The sequence below is a fragment of the Pelobates fuscus genome, chromosome 5 (assembly GCF_036172605.1).
Source record: "Pelobates fuscus isolate aPelFus1 chromosome 5, aPelFus1.pri, whole genome shotgun sequence".
Lineage (NCBI taxonomy): Eukaryota > Metazoa > Chordata > Amphibia > Anura > Pelobatidae > Pelobates > Pelobates fuscus.
This window is the reverse complement of record NC_086321.1, coordinates 148,555,492-148,575,687: the sequence shown is the minus strand read 5'-3', so window position 1 is coordinate 148,575,687 and position 20,196 is coordinate 148,555,492. Positions and strand designations below refer to the sequence as shown.

Genomic DNA, 20,196 nt, shown 5'->3' with positions numbered 1-20,196 from the left:
GCCTCGGCTTATATTCGGGTCGGCTTATACTCGAGTATATACGGTACTTGTCACTGTAATTACAACAAAATCTAACTTATCAGATTTGGGTTTTAATTCAGTTTAGTGTTGGATTATGCAATGCCTCATATATGTACCAGCTGTCTTTGACTAGGGGAATTATTCACTAAATAATCTGATATGCAAAATACAGGAAGTGAGTGATATCAATATATCTGTCAGAAAAAAAACACCAGATCCATAGTTGATCATTTTACCTTGGGCTCTGATATTGTTAATTGAATATGTGATTTAAAAAAAAAATAAAGAAAATATTCCCTTGATGTGTTTCTATTTTGTGAACTGTTGCTTGTACCCTTAATTGTTTTTCATAGCTTTTTACTTATATATATATATATATATATATATATATATATATATATATATATATATATATATCTCTCAATACAAACAGATATACCTGACACTGTGGTGGTAAAATAGGTATTTAGGCTCCCAGCCCCCCTTATCCCCTTTTAAAACTGTTATTTTATACACTTTTTTAACTTTGATATGCCGGTCAAAGTTGTGAGAACAAGAATAAAAAATCACATCACTTATAAACTATATAATAGTACCTTTTCTTGTTATATCTGGTTATTTTTTGTATACTGTTCACGTAAAAAGCCAGAAAGAAGGCCGAATGTGGGGCTTAATGTTGTCACAAATAGTTGTATTATTTAGTCATCCCTCCTTAAGTACTTAATATGCCTACTTTTGTGGACTCTTGCTATCCTGGAAGCATCTTGCATTTGCAGGATATGCCCTTAGTGACCAGGTGCTTCCCATAGCATCGTACAATGCTGCACGTGTTTAAAAAAAAAAAAAAAAAAATTACACACATCACTGTGAAATTAGACAGTGGGGATGTCCTCATGGAGCAGGAAGTGATTTCATGCCTACCACTCCTATTATTCTTTATATTACGTGTGTGTATTGTTCAGGTCCTGTTTCTTTACAGGTGTGAACTTGTGATTTTTTTATAATTCAACAACTGGCAAAAGCTGAATTTAAAAAGGTGTGCAAGGAATAAGCCCCATAGAGTTATACAGATCAACGGAGAGCACAAGTCTCTTGTTTTTGTTGTTTTTTTTTCATTGTATTCTTTTCCGCAGGTGAGATTGATATAGTTATTGAGATTGGTATTTATTTTCTTTATTCCAAGGGTTCATTTTAGACTTTTTATCGGTCAGTCTGAAAAAAGTAGCTGAGTTTAATTATACAAACTTGCCTGCTACCAGAGTGGTCCAGTGTGAATCTGTTGGAATTAAGTTATTAATGAAAACGCAAATCCTTTATTTTATATAGCATGTGAGAATTACTGATTTAAAGCAGACACCATATGGTACATAATGAGATGTGCTCAATCAATTGTAATTAGCAAATTTCAACATGACTTTCCTTTAGTAAATATGAGAATTGTAAATTCAGTTGCAGTTGGTCAGATTATTATTATTTTTTTTTAATGCAATCTGTATTGTATATAATCCTGATATATATCTTGCAGCTTTGCTTGGGGAAGTGTTGATTAGGACTCCCAGCGTTTACAGTAAATGGGTATTATTTTCCAGGAAGCTGTATTAAAGCAACATAGTGTGCAATCCTGCTTTTTCAAAGACTTCCTGTAATTTGTTGTCCAGATTTTTGTTTTTGTTTTGTACTCATCGCTCTACCTTCATCAAATCGGAATACAGTACAAACAATTAGTAACAGCACCTGCACAGTCTAAACACTTTGTAGCCAAGATAAAACATTACATTAGTCTGACTTGAAATGACTGGGGAAAAAACATTAGAAACATATGTTTCTTTAGTCTTCCTGCATTTATACACATACATACACACACTGCTTTCAGATTGTATACAGGCCTCTTCATTGTTTTTTCACATTTTTTTTTAATGTTGCAGCCTTATACTACAACTGTGTAAACTTTTCTGCCATTTCAAACTACACTCAATACTATATAATGACAAAGCAAAACAGATTTTTACAACATTGCAAATATATTAAACAGGAAATACTGAACTATCACATTTATGTAAGTTTTCAGACCCTTAAAGGGACACTATAGTTACCAGAACAACTACAGCTTAATGTAGTTGTTCTGGTGAGTATAATCATTTTATGCAGGCATTTTCATGCAAACACTGCCTTTTCAAAGAAAAGGCAGTGTTTACATTGCCCTTGGGGACACCTCCGAGTTGCCACTCCTTAGATGGCCACTGGAGGTGCTTCCTGGCTCAGTGCTGCATAGTAGGCAGTACTGCCCTTCAGCGTCTCCTCGCTCTTGATGGGCACACAGAATTTTCCTCATAGATATACATTGATTCAATGATTGGCCAAAACAGCATTTGGCCCTGCCCCTTGCCAATTTCGCCAATAAAGCATTGGATTGGCTACAAATCAGCAATTCTGATGATGTCACCAAAGGGGCGGGGCCAGCACCCGCGGACCCGCACAGCGCTGGAAATAAGGTGAGTTTTAATTTCTTTTAAGGGGACTAAGAGGGGGCAAGCCACCTAAGTGGTGGGTTTAGCACTATAGGGTCATGAATAAATTTTTGTGTTCCTGACCCTATAGTGTTCCTTTAACTTAGTACTTAGCTAAAGCACCTTTAGCAGCAATTGCAGCCTCAAGTCTTTTTGGGTAAATTGCAACAGACTTTGCACTCCTGGGTTTGCGTAGTTTCTGCCATTCATCTCTGTGCATGCTCTTGATTTATTTGAGGTTGGACGAGGACGTCAATGGACAGACATGTTCAGGTCTCTCCAGAGATGTTCGATTGGCTTAAAGTCTGGGCTGGACCACTTCATGTCATCCACAAAGTTGTTTCTTAGTCATTGTGCTAACTTCGCTGTATTCTTAGGGTCATTGTCCTGTTGGAATGTGAACCTTAGGCCCATTCAGAAGAGGCTTCCTTCAGGCTAGTCTGCTATAAAGGCCAAGTCGGTGGCGTGTTTCAGTGATGGTTGCCCTTCGGCAAGTTTCTCCTATCTCCACACATGATCTCTGGAGCTCACCCAGAGTGACCATTGGGTTCTTGGGCACGACGCTGTCGCGATAGTTTGTGGGAACACCTATATATGTAACTGGGGTGCACAACGATACGTTTTTTGGCTTCAATTATTTTGTTGTCGCTTTAACAAGAGCTTGTTCCAAGAAATCATCTCTATATAGGAGTCAATTCAAAGTGCTAACCCATACATATAAAGCACTCAAAATTTCTAGTCCCTCTTATATCTCTTCACAGATCCATAGGTATGCCCCTTCTCGGTCCCTCCGGTCTGCCCGTGACCTTCTCCTGTCCGCTGCTCGCTCCTGTACTGCCAAATCGCGCTTGCAGGACTTCTCGTGGTTGTCTCCCTTCCTATGGAATAGCCTGCCTGTGGACAGCTGCAGTAGACAGAAAAACAAAACATAGAACATATGTTGCATAGAACATATGTGCTCAGCTCTGGAAACACATCAGTTGACTTGCTGTGGTAGTAAAAATGTGTGTAATGTGGTGATATTCATCGCTCTATGCTAGTGTGATGAAGTCCTGTTTAAATATTCACTTGTGTGATATGTGCGATATTTAGCGATATGGAGGTGTGAGCCATGAACACAGCAGGGGGAAAAAATGGAGGGGGGTGTATTAACAAAACAAAAACTTGTGACCTCACTGGATACCACCACCATGGAAAGTGAATATAGGGGTACCTCCGTGTTATAGACCGAATGCCTACAACGTTTACCTGTAAACCAGGTTAGTCACTTACTCATGAAAAATGAATGAAGACAACTGAAGAACTAAGGCACTAGTCTGGCCACAGGGCATAAACAATATGACCTGTACTTCTATTGCAGATCATTTGTAAGTATAGAAAACACTCTAACTATATACTTGGGTCAGAAACGTGTGGGCTCATGTGCACATGTTGAGAATCGCATATCATGACCATAATTCAATTTGAGGTTCCAAAATATATTCAGTGGGGTATCTTGCCTCTTCTGTGGTCTCCTGTAGAAGAATGTAAGTGCTCCTCACGGGGTATTATACTATAGAGGCTACTGACATCAGCTGTTACCCATCTGATACTTCCCACGGGTATTTCTTGTTTGGGAAATAACACCAGGAGTGTTCCTTGTGCATGTTGTTTATGCGAAGACCGGTTTCTTAAGGATGTAGTCCAGCCATTGTCCAATTGACTCCAATTAACCACCTTTTGCCTAGATAATTGGTCATCTGGATGGTAAGGTAGCATGCTTGTTGATTTTGGTGTATATAACAGAACATCTGGGGTTTATCCTGATGAACAAAATCATACAAGGTTACAAGATATATCCATTATTTGTGTTTATATTTTTTCTTCTCTGTTGAGCTTGTTTGTTTTTTAAAAGAATACATTGATTTGCTCCACATGTCATGATTCCCTTTTATTCCAGAAGTTTGGTCCTTAAGGGGTTAATATTATGAATTAGTTGTGTTTGTATTTTTAGTGTATTTCTATATTGTGGAAAAGACCCATATGAGTAGACCCCCAACTGAAATATTATTGTAAACTCAGGGAGAACTACTAAAACTTCAAACTGCACTTTTAATTTAGACAGATTCAGGAAGTTCCCATTCACAACCATATTGTCTCATACATAAACATGTGTTGTACATTATACATGCTATGTGTTCCATTTTCAGTTAACTTGCACACCAGACCTAGGCACTGTGTTTTCACTTGTGGATTGTATTTTGTTTTTGTTTTTTCATTTTTTTTTATTTTTTTTTTTCATTTTTACCATTTTTATTTTCAAAATCAAACTTGGGATACAGAATGAAATAGGGTAGGGGGGAGGGTCAAGTACTGTTCACAATATTTCGATTGTAAGAGTTGACATCCTGTACATAGCGTCTAATAGCTCGAGATCATTTCCACTTGCAATTATTACGTTATACAACATTTAATACTGTTCTCGACATCTTTATACATCATTTTAATACTGTTCTCGTCTAATTGTTCACCGCCCTCTTGCCATGCGGTCAACCCGCTATGTGTCCGTCATGTGCCTACCGCCCTCGATGCTTCTAAGTTAGGGTTCATGGGGGGAGGACACTTTTCTTCAGTTTTAATATCTGTTCACAGTTGATGTTTAGGGATAGAACTATCTATTCATTTGCTAAAGCTTGTGTTATTTTTTTTTCAGCTTCAAAACCATCATCCACTACATAGACAATCAATTTGAACGCTACCTTCATGATGAGAGTGGCCTTAACAGACGGCACATCATTGATAACCGCGTGCACTGCTGCTTCTACTTTATTTCCCCTTTCGGACATGGGTAACATCAATATTTTCCAGTTTCAAGTTAGAGTGGGATATGTATTGCTTTTATGTTTTTATGGGGTCTGTGATATGGTGCCTGTCACATGGATTGTGTTATAGGGAAGTAACATTTAGATTGACATGTCTTTGTTTTGCTTAACTCATTTGGAACAAGACGTGTTTACAATGCTTCTAAATCAAAAGATATGCAGTTTATGACTTTGATTCATTCTTATTTTGTGGTTTGGGAAATTCTGGTGAGGAAAATAAGTAATTTTTCAATATTGGCACAATCCACTATGATTTGGAATTTAGGATAAACACATTTAATTATAACTGAATTTTATTCTTAAAAACAGTGCTATATATCGACTTCCACCTCCTGTTTATATTATGTGGCACTGAAATCTGTCTCACAGGTGATTTGTAAGAGATGGGAACCTTATTGTAACATACATGCCATTTAGAACCACAAAGATTGCACTGGATACCTGTCAGAGAAAGAGAAGAAAGTTAACAAAAGAACAACCAACTTACTATATCCTTATAGTTCCTTATCAGTGAAAACAATCAATCTCTGCTTTACTGCTTTTTTAAAGGTTTGCTCCCTCCTCCATGAACACTCCTGCTTTCTAGAAGTGGCCATAGAGGAAGCTTGAAATGCTGTACATAGAAATAAATTTGTACCTTTGTGCCGGGGGGTAGTGTTGCACCCCGGCACACATGACTTAGGCCTAATCCTAAATCCGTGCAAAAATTACATCTGTCTTCTGCATGCACTGTGTAATGAGCTTTTACCCTTGCTTTTACCCTTGCAGACAGTGCTGGGAGCCTAGATCTCTCCTTCCCTCCCTTGGTGAACTCGTTCTCCACCCCTCTCCACCTCCGCACATTTAGGTTTATTCTTTTCTATCCTTCTGTCCACCACCACTCCCTCCTTCCCCTCCCAGGCTGAGAGCATGTGCACTGCACTTAGACTATCAAACAGGTCCAATAAAATCAAATGTAATGTGTTACATTTCTGCCTTTCTCAATAATGATTTGATGGTTACTGCACAGTAAAAAAAAACAAAAAACAAAACAAGTTATGAAGACAAATTGATGCTTTCAAAAACGATTCATGGTTTTTTTTTTTGTGTCAATCATGTTTATTGAAGAAAAAGTTTTCCATGAATTCCGTAAGCATACGGTATGCAAGACAATAAAAGGTGCAATACATATATGAGCAACATTACATTGTCAGATGTTATCACTGCCTTCGAAGTAGGTTTTCAGCCTAGTAGCTGACTCGCAACCTTGGTGTTGGCATTATAGTAATCGTGTCGTTCAGTACGTATGGTCAGTTGGGACCGGCCGTAGATCCCCATTGGGATCCTCAGACCATCTGGGGCAGTTGTTGTTTTATTTCGGCCTTCCCTACGTCTATTTGTGGCGCCCATGTGGTTGCTCAGTGTGCTTTTCTGCTAACTCGTAGGGTCGGTCTATGGTAGAAAGTGTGCTAGGCTCCTGGACCCTCCCAGTAGGTTGTGTTTCGGCTCTCAGCTAAGTATGGGTAGGTGTAATTGTCCTGCCCCTAGTCGGTATAAGTCCGTCTTGTGGTTGCTCACCGTCCATCTGCTTGTGTGCCGGGGAGGGCGGAGGTCTGCCACGCTGTGCTAGCTTGGCCCGTTTGGGTCGGGCTTGTCGAATGTGTGTGTCTGAGTTGTGCGGCTATCTGCATGTAGTTAGGCAGAAGCTGGCTTAACCTAAAGTCTCCGTAAAAAAAAAGGGGGGGGGGAAGGATCAGGGGAGAAGTGAGGGGGACAGGGGAGTTAAAGGGACACTATAGTCACCTGAACAACTTTAGCTTGATGAAGCAGTTTTGGTGTATAGAACATGCCCCTGCAGCCTCACTGCTCAATCCTCTGCCATTTAGGAGTTAAATCCCTTTGTTTATGAACCCTAGTCACACCTCCCTGCATGTGACTTGCACAGCCTTCCATAAACACTTCCTGTAAAGAGAGCCCTATTTAGGCTTTCTTTATTGCAAGTTCTGTTTAATTAAGATTTTCTTATCCCCTGCTATGTTAATAGCTTGCTAAACGCTGCAAGAGCCTCCTGTATGTGATTAAAGTTCAATTTAGAGATTGAGATACAATTATTTAAGGTAAATTACATCTGTTTGAAAGTGAAACCAGTTTTTTTTTTTCATGCAGGCTCTGTCAATCATAGCCAGGGGAGGTGTGGCTAGGGCTGCATAAACAGAAACAAAGTGATTTAACTCCTAAATGATCTATACACTAAAACTGCTTTATTTAGCTAAAGTAATTTAGGTGACTATAGTGTATACATCGGTATCTGTGAACTTAGAGTTCATCAAAATGCATTAGACCAATAATTTCTGTCCCCTAAATCCTTTATAAAGTTTTATTATTTTTATAAATAGTCATTCATGAAAGCTATGCGTATGTAGCAGTCTTGAAAATAAAGGTAACGGGAATATTTTCGTTGGACATCCAGCATTGTGTAAGCCCTTGTTATCTTGTGATAAGTGATTTAACTCCTAAATGACAGTGAATTGAGCAGTGAAATTGCAAGGGAATGATCTATACACTAAAACTGCTTTAATTAGCTAAAGTAATTTAGGTGACTATAGTGTTCCTATAAGCAGCATGGGCCCGGTTGGGGCCGCCCCCCTCCTCCCCCCCCGGAGCTTCGTCTTCCCCGCTGTAACGTGGGATCCGTATATTTATCGCAATTTGTTCTGGTTCTACCACCTCGGGCGGGTTCTGAACTCGGGTGTCTCAAGCCACCCCTCCGGAGACGTTTAGTCTCCAGGGGTACCATGTTAAGGCGCACTTATCCGAGCGCTCTCGCAGGGAGGCCGTCAGCGTTTCCATGTCGTAGATATTCTCGACCTTATCTATCCATTGCCTAAGAGTGGGGACTGACGGGCCCTTCCAGTGCAGGGGTATGAGAGCTTTTGCTGCATTAAGCAAGTGGATGGTCAGGGAGTTTTTGTATGCCTGCGTGGGGACAGGTGTATGGCGCAAGAGCATCGGCAAGGGTTGTAGGGGGAGTTCGTCACCGGTGACCTCTTTGATCTTTGCATTGATCATCTGCCAGTATGGTGTTATACGGGGGCATGACCACCAGATATGTAAGCTAGTGCCCCCCCTTGTGCCGCATCTCCAACAATCGCCCGTGTTAGTCCCGTGTATGTGTCTGAGGGAGTCTGGTGTTCTGTACCAATGTGTTAACAATTTGTAACTGGTTTCCTGAAACTTCGAGCTTATTGAACATTTGTGTGTGAGGAGGAATATTTTGTCCCATTCTTGGTCTGTCAGCTGAGTACCGGTCTCCCTCTCCCACCTGCTCGTGTAACCTAATGGGCAACTGTCTCCTGTCCACTGGAGCATAGCGTATAGGTATGAAACCCCGTGGTCTACATGTTGTCTGTCCGTGCACAATCGTTTGATTTCCGAAAGTTGACGTTGTAGGAGAGTTCATCCTGGGAGTTTGGCATATTACGTCTTAACTTGGTGGTAGTGGAATTTGTCCAGTTGGGTGGGTTGCCGGTCTGGCATCAGGTTATCCAGCGTTTGGAGCGTTCCCCCGGGACTCCACTGGCGCACATAGATCCAGTCAGTCCTCTGGAAGTTATGAAGGGCAGCCGGGTGGAGGCCCCCTGCCAAACCCGGGTTGTGTGTAATGGGTGTAAGCGGGCTTGGGGAGGTGGTGAGTTGATGGGCATACCGCTGTCCGCACCAAACCCTGAGGGTGGCATCTATCATTGGGTTCCTTGTGTGGTGGCCCGAGAAAGTTGAGCCAGAGCCTTGATGGGATGGTGCCCTGTGTCTGTTGCAGGACCATGTTTACCCAACGTTTGGTGCTAGGGCGCGCATGCCAATCTACTGTTCTGTGTAGATGTGTGGCCCGGTAGTATGAGATCACTGACGGTAGTCCCACCCCTCCGGCTGCCTTAGGTCTTTCCAGGATCGACCTGCGGATGCGCGTCTGTCTATGATTCCACACAAACCTGCGGATAGCTGTAGTTACTGAATTGAAAAACGTCTGGGGGTCCTTGAAGGCAGTGTCGCAAAGAGATACAGCAGCCTAGGTAATACATTCATTTTGACCGCATTAATGCGGCCGAACCAGGAGATGTACCGTTGTGTCCATCGCTGGAGGTCTTGTTGTATGGTTGTAAGGATAGGGAGAAAGTTCAGCCTTCGTCGCGCACCATGAGAAGGCGAACTGGGTACTGAGCTGGTGGACATGCTCCTCCTTCTGCATTATCGGCATAGCTTTGGGTTTTTCCAGGTTAAGTTTCAGGTTGGATACCTGGTGATATGTTTGAAATGCCTGTAGCAGATTGGGCACGGAGATCCTGGGCTGTTCCAGAAAGAAGAGCACCTTTTCGGCGTCCGTGGAGAGGAGGACTGTGTCGCGTCCCGAGGTCCTTGCGCAATGTATGACGTTTAAGGCCCGTATCGTCCCTAGCTTCTCTGCCTGGGATAAAGCCGACCTGGTCTGGGTGTATAAGATCCGTCAAGATCCGCGACACCCTCAGGGAGAGGGCCTTAGTGAATAGCTTCAAGTCGGCATTTAATAACGAGATTGGCCTATAGCTCTAGCAATTAGATGGATCCTTTCCTTCTTTGGGGATGACTGTGACTATTGCTGCCAGGGAGTCCGCTGGGAATCGCCCTCCCTCCTGTATGGAGTTTAGGCCCGCCAGAAGTCGGGGTAGTAGGGCGTCTCGGAATGTTCGTAAGTACGTTAACCCCTTAAGGACCAAACTTCTGGAATAAAAGGGAATCATGACATGTCACACATGTCATGTGTCCTTAAGGGGTTAAGGGGAGGCCGTCTGGGCCCGGGGCTCTATGTGGTTTTGAGCACTTCATAGCCGCGGCTAGTTCCTCCAGTGTCAGGGGGTCATCGAGTTCCTCCGCGAGCTCTGGAGTGAGTTTGCGGGTCACATTTTGTGTTAGGTAGTCTGTGACTCTTCTGCGGTGGTTCTAGGCTTCTGTCCCTTGTGTGGGCGTAGATTGGTTGTAAAGGTCAGTGTAATAAGCTCTGAATGCCGCCATAATGCCTTCAGGCATTCTGGTGTTCTGTCCGTGTCGTGTGTGTATCTGGTGGATGTGTTGGGATCTACATTTCTCCCGGAGCACTTGTGCCAGGAGTCGTCCGCTCTTATTCGAGTGCTCATGGAAGTGCCTGGCGGATTTCCGCAGTGTGTGTAATAGTCCCTGGGAGAGGTGGTCCCTGAGTGCCCTGCGTGTCTCTGTAAGTCGTAGGTACGTATCCTCATCTAAGGTATGTTTATGAGTGTTCTCTAGTTCCGCTATCCGTTTCGTTAAGTCTAAGATTTGACGAGCCCTATCTTTCTTGCGTTGTGTGCTGATGGATAGGAAGTGTCCTCGAATAACGCATTTATGGGCTTCTCAGAAGGTCAATAGGGGCATGTCAGGGGTGTCGTTGGTATCAAAGTATTGTGTAATAGTGTGTAGTGCTGTGGTGCGTGTCTCTAGCTCTGTCAGCAGGGTTTCATTAAGTTTCCACTGTCGCTCGGCGGGTTTAAATAGCGGAGAGCTCATTACCATCGTGATTGGGGCATGGTCGGACTGGCTTATAATCCCTATGGCTGCGTCCTGGAGAAGCGCTAAACTTTCTTGGGGCATGAATATATAGTCTATTCGACTGTATTGTTTGTATACTGACGAATAATAGGAGAAATCCTTATCGTCTGGGTGGGCTACCCGCCAGCAGTCGACCAGCCCCAATCCGTTTAGGGCTCGCCGTGTCGAGCGTAGGCAGTGCGCCGGGACAGTGCTAGTACCCCTGGAGGAGTCAACTCGCGGGTCTAGGGGAACATTAAGGTTCCCCGCCACTATCCGAAGGCCAGCCCTGAATTTTTCCAGTTTGGCTAGCGTTTTGGCAAGGAAGATGTGTTGTCTACGATTAGGGCTGTAAATACATGCGAAAGTGTAGATATGGTTTGCAATGGAGCCTTTCAGGAAGATATACCTCCCTCCAGGGTCCGACAGTGTGTCCATGTGTTGGAACGGGATGGAGCGAGAGAAGAGAATCACCACTTCTGTTTTCTTAGTCTGGGTGGTTGGCATAGTACCCCTGTGGGAAGCGACTATTCTCAACCCTCGGTGAGTCTTTGCCCATGAAGTGCGTCTCCTGCAAGAGCGCCACGGACACCTTTTCCGCCCAGAACTGGCGTAGTAATTGGGAACGTTTCTCGGGGAGGTTAAGACCTCTCATATTGTTGGACCACAGTTTAAGTTGTGCGGGGGTGAATTGCCCCATGTCCTCCTGGCGCGAGCTTCCCCCACCGGGCCCCGCTGGGTGAGGAGGGGAAGAAACGCCGACAAGTGGGTTGGGAAAAGAAGGGGGGAGGGAGAGAGAGAAGGGAGGAGAGAAAGGAAAAAAAAAAAAAATTAAATTGCAACAATGAGCCTCGGTCGAATGGAGTCGTTCGGGAGATGCTCGTCTGCAGTCCCACTGAACGCCGACCAGAATGTACAGTGTGGGTCTGTTGCGTGGGGTGCGAGAAAGGTCACCTACGGTGTCTGTTGCACGAACGTGTGTGGTGAGTCTGTGGCTGACTCCACGTGCAGCCAACCCACCGAACGCAGCGTCGGGGTGAGTGTCGTCCTCGTCATGTTGCGGGGGTCCAGGCTCCCTGGGTTGCATCACTGTCCCACTTCCTCCCTGAGCCCGTCTCTCATGGTATGTGGGTGGTCCCTAATCTGTCTCTCTGGCCAATCATCTGTTGTCAGCCACTTGCCTCCCAGCCCTCAATATCAGAAATGCCACACGTTTCGACACATAGCTGCCCATTGTGACCCGGTGTGACACGTTCCCAGCGGGGGAGGCGGTGACTTCAAACCGGTGGCCCGGGTTCATGCCACAGGAAAGGCCCGATCGGGGGGCCTCGAGGGGATGGCGGCCTCGCTGCTCGGGCCTTAGGGGCTTGCGGGGTTCAGTCTGGGTGCTCGTTGCATTGTTAGCTCTCTGAGACAGTTTGACTTCTAGGGATTGCCATGTCAGTGGCCCGTTGGTGCTGTTCTGTTTGTAGGCGTTGGACCTCCAGGTCATCCACTCTGTGCTTTAGTGCTGTAAGGTCTTTCCGTACCGCCGTTATTTCCTCTCTGAAAACGGAGCGGAGTTCGGCTACTAGATCCGTCTTATCCTGCCTGGTGAGCATATTTGCTGAGATCGATGCCAGATCTGCAGACATCTGCGTGAGGGCATCCCTCCGCGGGGAGTCTTGTGTGGAGCCCGTCCGGCTGCTCGATCCAGGGGACGAGGGTGCCATTTTGTCTGGGCCTCGTGCTCCGGCCAGGTACTGTGGGGTGGAGAAAAATTCGTCCATCGGCCCAGATTGTTGGCTCATGGGGGTCTGCTGCGGGCCAGGGGTAGTCCCCCTCTTCGTTTTACCCATATGGACGATTATTACTGCAATGTGTATAAGGCTTTGGCGGGTTGGGGCCTAGGAGCTCCTACTGCCTGCGTCCTACTCCATCGGCAGCCTAGCCACGCCCCCCCGATTCATGTTTTATCTAACAACCTATGTATTCATTTATGCAATGAATACAAACGGGTAACAAGAAAATGTGATACTTTCATGAGACTCAAATACTTAATTTATGTGAAATTGCCTTGTTTGCATGAAGCCTGATCATCCGCTTAATAAAATCAGGCTTCATAAAATAGCGTAGGAGCTTTCATCTCTTTTCACCACTTAAAGTATTAAGACAATCCCTGGTATTTGCTGTAACCCTTGAACTGCAAAATATAAATATACACTTTAAGAAACACCACAATAGAAATACATCTGAACTACACTGACCAATCACGAGCAATGTTCATATGATCTCTCATAATGCATTGCCGTCATTACCTTTATACCACAATCCATGGCAATTAATTGAGGAATGCTGTTCTTAAACCACTTACAATTCTTGCTTTATTGCATGTGGCATAAAAGAGGTTAAGCATTAATTCTTAAGTCTTACTTAATGAAGGTGCCAGAGGTTGGTCTTGTACCATTCCCAAGTCTCATTTGGCATAAAAACATAATGTGGTTACGGCTTTTCTGCTTTGATGGATTAGGCAACAGGAGGCAAAATAGGGAAGGGAGGGGAGGTATTTAATAATAAAATATTAAATACTCCATGGAGGGTAAGGGGATGTTCTGGGACATGCTTGCTTCTAGTGAAACATGTAGCCCATATTACTACATTGTATGGCAATAACACCTTCACACACATCCAATTCATACATTCAATTCAATTTTGAACAATGTTTGTGAAAGAAAAGGTACATTAAAGGGGAATTGTCAACTCCCAAGGCTTTTACTATTACTCTGACTTATCCCTTATGTGTAGCAATTACCTGTCTCTGTGGTCTGAAAATTAAAAGTTTGTGATATCAAGAGATGACACTCACCAATTGGGTAGGGATATGCTTCATGTGGTTCACAGGACCAAGACAGCAATCCAGAAGATATAAACAAAAAGAAAATGTCACACACAAATTCCCAAAACAGTGATTTTATTCAGAACCCTCCAGCGACATTTTATCGTGCCTGTGTTTTATGTGTTTATTAAATGTTGTAATGTCCAGAGAAGTGTCAATTAAACCTTAAGCAGTGTCTAAAGATAGGGATGTGTATATAAACATTGTCCGGTTCAATTGTGTACTATGTAAAAAAAAACAACGCAACCTGCATAATAGTAGGGGACTTTTTTTTTTTCAACTGTTGTATTGACAAAAACTACCCAACAGAAGTCTTATTATATAAATAATATTATTATATTCATTTGTAGATTTTTCATTCTAAAATATTTATATTGGCTTTTTGTGATCAGTGAAATTTTACCTTTTTTTTTTAAACCAGTCAGCATTAAAGCAAATATATTGGATTTTTGCTACTTTAAATTTGAATGTAAAAGAAACACTGTTTGGCTATTGCTGTATAAACTTTTGGTAACACAGACAATTCAGTTTAGGTACCATGGTGTAAACTAAACTCATTTTGCTTACCTCATTTTGGATGTAAATTAACTGGATAGTTTAACACATTCAGAATTGTTCAGCAGTTTTTTTTTTCTCATAGATGACAGTTAGATACCTCCCAGAATTTCAAAGTTGACAAACCGGGACACTTTAATTTTAGGGGTAAGGCCAGGGTGGGATTGCTTTGAGAAATTATAGGTGACTTACTAATGACAATTTATGTAACTAAAATGTAATTTAGAACAATGTATCTTATTTTCACAGACTGATTCCTAAACACATTAATTGTAGTTTAGAGACACATTACTTTGACTAATATTGCTATAGAGCTCTGTTATACACTCAGACACAAACAATATGGAGCTCTTAGAGAATTGAGCCATTGGGATAGAAAAGAGGGACAGAGGAATGTGGGCCCAAAATAGAAACTTTCCTCCTAAATAATGACATTTGAGAACAGTGGTGTTTCGTGGGCAGGGCCATAGGGACAGTTGCCATGCAAAATTCTTAATAATAGAATGATAATAAAAGAAAGTAGTAATGACTGCCTATTAATGGCGTAATCTCCCTTTATTTTATCATTAATAATACATTAATTACTACAGTACCGGTATCTACAAACGGGAAATAATGCTATAAATTATGATTTATTATTTTTATTTTTATTATGATTTTTAATACAAGTTATAGAACATTGCAGTGTAATGTTCCATAATCTGCATTAAAAAAAAAATCATATGGCAAGAGATAGTTGATAGAGACCCCACCCCCTCCTCTGCCTTCAACAACACTCTTTTTTTTATTTAATTAATTTTTTATTTATTTTGTTTCTCTTTATATTTTCTTGGACTGCCAAACACAAGAAAACAAATGACCGACCGTCTAAGGTCTTCAATTTACACATATTGGTGCAAGTTTTTCAGTGTGTTTTCTTGGTAGTTGGTTTTATCTTGCAAACTCAGAGACCTGCGAGTCTCTCTGTTTGTTATTTTATAAATGCGTTTTGATACTTGCCAGTCTCGCAGTAAGTTATTTTATGCGTTTGTTATGAAACCTGTGAGTCTTGCCTTGTTTTGCCTTGACCAAAAGTTACCTAGCAAGCAAGAAGTGCCTCTAGTGACTGTCTGACAGCCACTAGAGGCAGTTTTAGTCCTGCAATGTAATCATTGCAGTTTCTCTAAAACTGAAGTGATATACATTACAGGGCTAATGGGGAACAGGGACATTGCACTTATACCACTTCAATGAGCTGAAGTGGTCTGGGTGCCTATAGTGTCCCTTTAAATCTAGCTTTGCCTTTTGTTGATTGTTACAAACCAAATCACTTTATTACACAGAACTGTGTGAATACATAGTGTAAATATACGCTGGGGGAAAGTAGAATCCTGGAACAATATAACCACATCTTGCTACACAGATTTTGGACATGTACTTAGATACCAGTTGTTAGTAAAGGTTATACACTGGATTGTTTAAAGGATCACCATAGGGTCAGGAACACAAACATGTATTCCTGACCCTATAGTACTAGACCCACCATTTAGGTGGCTTGCCCCCACCTTTGCCTCTTGTATAAAAGTTTAAAACTCACTTTATTTCCAGTGCCACGTGGGTCCGCCGGGGCTGGCTCTGCCCCCTTTGTGACATCATCAAAATGCCAGATTTTTAGCGAATCCAATGCTTTCCCATTGGCCATTTTGGCCAATCAGGACCTCCTCAGAGATGCATTAAATCATTGAATCAGTTCATCTCTATGAGAAAAAAAAATAAGCATCTCCATGCAAAGCGTGGGGATGCTGTAACACAGTGCTGCCTACTGTGCAGCCCTGAGCCAGGAATCCCCTCCAGTGGCCATCTAAGGAGTGGCCACTTAGAGGTGTCCCTGGGGGCAATGTAAACACTGCCTTTTCTCTGAAAATGCCTGAAGGGAGCTATTATACTCACCAGAACAACTACATTAAGCTGTAGTTGTTCTGGTGACTATAGCGTCCCTTTAAGTAGAGCTACTGCTGATCCCTCTTTGGTTCCCACAGATCACTGAGGTTACAGAATTGTGACATGAAATAATAACCTCATACAAAGAGTGCGGGCAAATTTGTTGGATGGTGTGGGTAATTACCTCTTATAAATAATTATTAATCATCCTTCTACTTACAACTGAAAGAGGAGAGCTAACTCAGAAGTAATGCTACAATGCTTTTTTTCACTTGGTTGTGAAGATATACAATTACATTTTTCTGCTCCAGACAAATACTGCTTTAAAGGTACATTGCTGCACAAAACGTTCTGCTCATGTCCATTGTGTGCTCTGTTTTAGTTTGAAACCTTTGGACGTTGAGTTCATGAAGGCCCTTCACGGCAAAGTAAACATTGTTCCTGTCATCGCTAAAGCAGATACTTTGACGCTTAAAGAAAGAGAGAGGCTGAAAAGAAGGGTAAGTGACACACTCTACATAATTAATCTATACAATACATTTTTTCACTTGGTCAATTGAATGCACTGTTGAACTCTTTTACTACCAAAATTGTGTATGCACGTTTTTACTTTTATTTGATTTGCAAAACAAAATTTAGTCCACACTTGCCTTTATTTATACTCCAGTAATGAATACCAGCTTGCAGGTGAATTAATTTCTCTGCCAGGACTCCATTCCACCTGTTTGATATCTGTAAATATCCTGAAAATGACAGCCTCTCCTTCCAGGCAATGAAGGAAAATCTTAAAGATCTATTCCTACTGTCTCTGAACAGTCTACCTAACTTTTTAAGTGGGCTCCTTTGTGGGTGTGAGCCGTGACCCCGGCCGGATTCCCCCCGGGGTACCCAGGGTGACAGAGCACCTGGCCTCCCCAGGCCGAAGTCCAGGAACGTCGCTGCCGTGAGCCGGCCACCCCCCGTTTCCCCCCCCTGCAGCTCTCTTAGCTGCCACCCCGCGTCACCCGGGCCCCCTTCCCTCCTGTGTGTTGTCCTGCTTGTCCTCGTTCTCACTCCTCCCTACCCTCTCAGACTACAAATTGGTCCCAGAGGTCCCACGCCTTTTGGAATGTTTTAACGGAGTGTTGCACCTGTGCCATCAGTTTGTACATGAGATGGTTATCTTTTATTTTGGCTATTACAATAGACAGTGGGGGCAACTCCAGGCTCAACCATTTCTGGGCTAAGACTCGTCTGGCTGCCAGGTAGACTATGTTAAGTAGTTTCTGTTCGTCTCTGGTTAAACCTTCGGTAGGTCTGGAAAGGAGGCAGGCCCAGGGGTCGAGTGTGAGGGAACTCTGTAGTATCTGGGAGCTCAGCCCTATCACCATCACCCAATATTCATTCACTTTGCAGCATTGCCAGTACATGTGGATGTAACTCCCTCTCTCCCCACACGTCCTCCAGCATGTGTCCATAGGGCTTATCTTCATATAATACTGTTTGACTGGGGTGGTGTACCACCTGAGGAGGGTCTTATAAGCTTGTTCCTGGAGGGTCACACAGATGGAGGATCGTACGCTTGCCTCACAGATATCCTCCCACTCTACGCCCTCCAGTTGTTCCCCCAGGTCAGCCTGATATTGGTTGGTGTAGCGCAATACCCCCTACTCGTTGGATTGTGCGCTAATGTGGCCATACGGCAGTGATATCAGGCCCTGCGGTGCCCTTTCTTGGAAGCACATCTTCTCAAAGAATGTCAGAGGGGTTGTGGTTACTGTGTGAACCTCCAAGCGGGTGGAAAAGTCGCGCACCTGGAGATATCGGAAGTAGTCCCTTGTCCGAAGGGTGGCTAGTTCCTTTAATCTCTCATAAGTGGCAATCTTGTTGTCTACGTACAAGTGGACGTATCTTTGGAGCCCTGTGTTTTCTATCCCCTGAAAGTCACATGCGTTTAGTTCCGGGAGGGAATGCCTTGTTCCTGAGGACTGGGGTCATAGGGGAAGGTAGCTTGCTAAGGTGGTACTTGCATGTGGTCAGGTCCCATATCCTGACAGAGTTGAGTATTGCCGGGCATGCTGTATTAAGGAATGTCCTGCTGGTTTTTGGTACCCATACAAAAAATTGGGGCAGATCTGCCCCCATTAGTAATATTTTAATATCTACCCAACATTTTTGTTCTGGAGGTGAGTGCCAGTGTTCTATTTGTGGCAGTTGCACTGCAAGATATTATTGATCTACATGTGGTAACCCCAGTCCTCCCCTGTTCCTGGGGTGATATAGCAGGGCTCGTGCTATTCTGTGTCTTTTTCTCTGCCAAATAAGTGTCGATGGTGTGGTGTAATTGTGCTAGATCCCCCTTGTAACCTTTACTGGTAAGGACTGGAATAGGAACAGGAGCCTGGGCAATATATTCATTTTTACGTTATGTATTCTCCCGATCCAGATCTTGGATCAGGGCATTTATCAGCGGTGGATAGTTGTGTTGGTATATCTGCGTGTGGTCTGACGTTAGCTTTACCCCTAAATATTGGAGCGTATCTCTGGACATGTGCAGATTAAATGTGGTGTGGATCAGTGCTGTGTCCGGAGCCAAGAGGTGAAACAGTAGCGCTATGGATTGAGTCAAATTAATCTTGTATCCTGAGACTCTGCTATACTGGTCAAGGAGCTCTGTCAGATGCGCCAGTGACTGTATTGGGTCTGTGAGGGTCAGGAGGATATCATCCGCGTATGCTGAGTCTTCAAACTGCTTGCCGGCCAGTGTCACGCCTCGTATCTGTTGGTTTCGCAGTGTCGCCTGCAGCAGTGGCTCCAGTGATAGTACAAACAACAGGGGAGGCAGTGGGCATCCCTGTTTTGTACCGTTGTGTGAGGGGAATGGGGATTGTGTTGCACCCGAGATGATAGTCTGTGCTCTTAAGTTCGAGTATAGGGCTTGTGTCGCTGGGATGTAAGTCTCCGGGAAGCCCCATGTTGTAAGGAGGCTGAACAGGTACGGCCACTTCACTCTGTCGAAGGCCTTCTCTGCATCCAGCGATAGTGCCAGAGAAGGCTTCTCTGATACTCCCATGTGCCATGTTAAGACCGTGTTCCTTCTCATATAGTTGCCTCCGGGGCATGAAGCCCACCTGATCAGGGTGTATGAGTCGTTGTAAAAGTGGCTTAAGTCTACAGGGAGTGCAGAATTATTAGGCAAGTTGTATTTTTGAGGATTAATTTGATTATTGAACAACAACCATGTTCTCAAGAACCCAAAAAACTCATTAATATCAAAGCTGAATATTTTTGGAAGTAGTTTTTAGTTTGTTTTTAGTTTTAGCTATTTTAGGGGGATATCTGTGTGTGCAGGTGACTATTACTGTGCATAATTATTAGGCAACTTAACAAAAAACAAATATATACCCATTTCAATTATTTATTTTTACCAGTGAAACCAATTCACAAATATACATTTCTGACATTCAAAAACAAAACAAAAACAAATCCGTGACCAATATAGCCACCTTTCTTTGCAAGGACACTCAAAAGCCTGACATCCATGGATTCTGTCAGTGTTTTGATCTGTTCACCATCAACATTGCGTGCAGAAGCAACCACAGCCTCCCAGACACTGTTCAGAGAGGTGTACTGTTTTCCCTCCTTGTAAATCTCACATTTGATGATGGACCACAGGTTCTCAATGGGGTTCAGATCAGGTGAACAAGGAGGCCATGTCATTAGATTTTCTTCTTTTATACCCTTTCTTGCCAGCCACGTTGTGGAGTACTTGGACGTGTGTGATGGAGCATTGTCCTGCATGAAAATCATGTTGTTCTTGAAGGAATGCAGACTTCTTCCTGTACCACTGCTTGAAGAAGGTGTCTTCCAGAAACTGGCAGTAGGACTGGGAGTTGAGCTTGACTCCATCCTCAACCCGAAT

The 20,196-nt window shown here is 43.2% G+C and overlaps 1 protein-coding gene across 1 annotated transcript in view; it reads left to right on the top strand.

Moving 5' to 3' along the window:
* Positions 1–20,196, top strand: part of LOC134610990 (septin-2A) — a 116,992-nt gene that overhangs the window by 34,712 nt on the left and 62,084 nt on the right. Inside the window, exons 6-7 of the mRNA XM_063454458.1 lie at positions 5,221–5,355; positions 16,678–16,795. Coding sequence (XP_063310528.1) covers positions 5,221–5,355; positions 16,678–16,795 — 253 coding nt within the window. The remainder of the gene's footprint in view (positions 1–5,220; positions 5,356–16,677; positions 16,796–20,196) is intronic.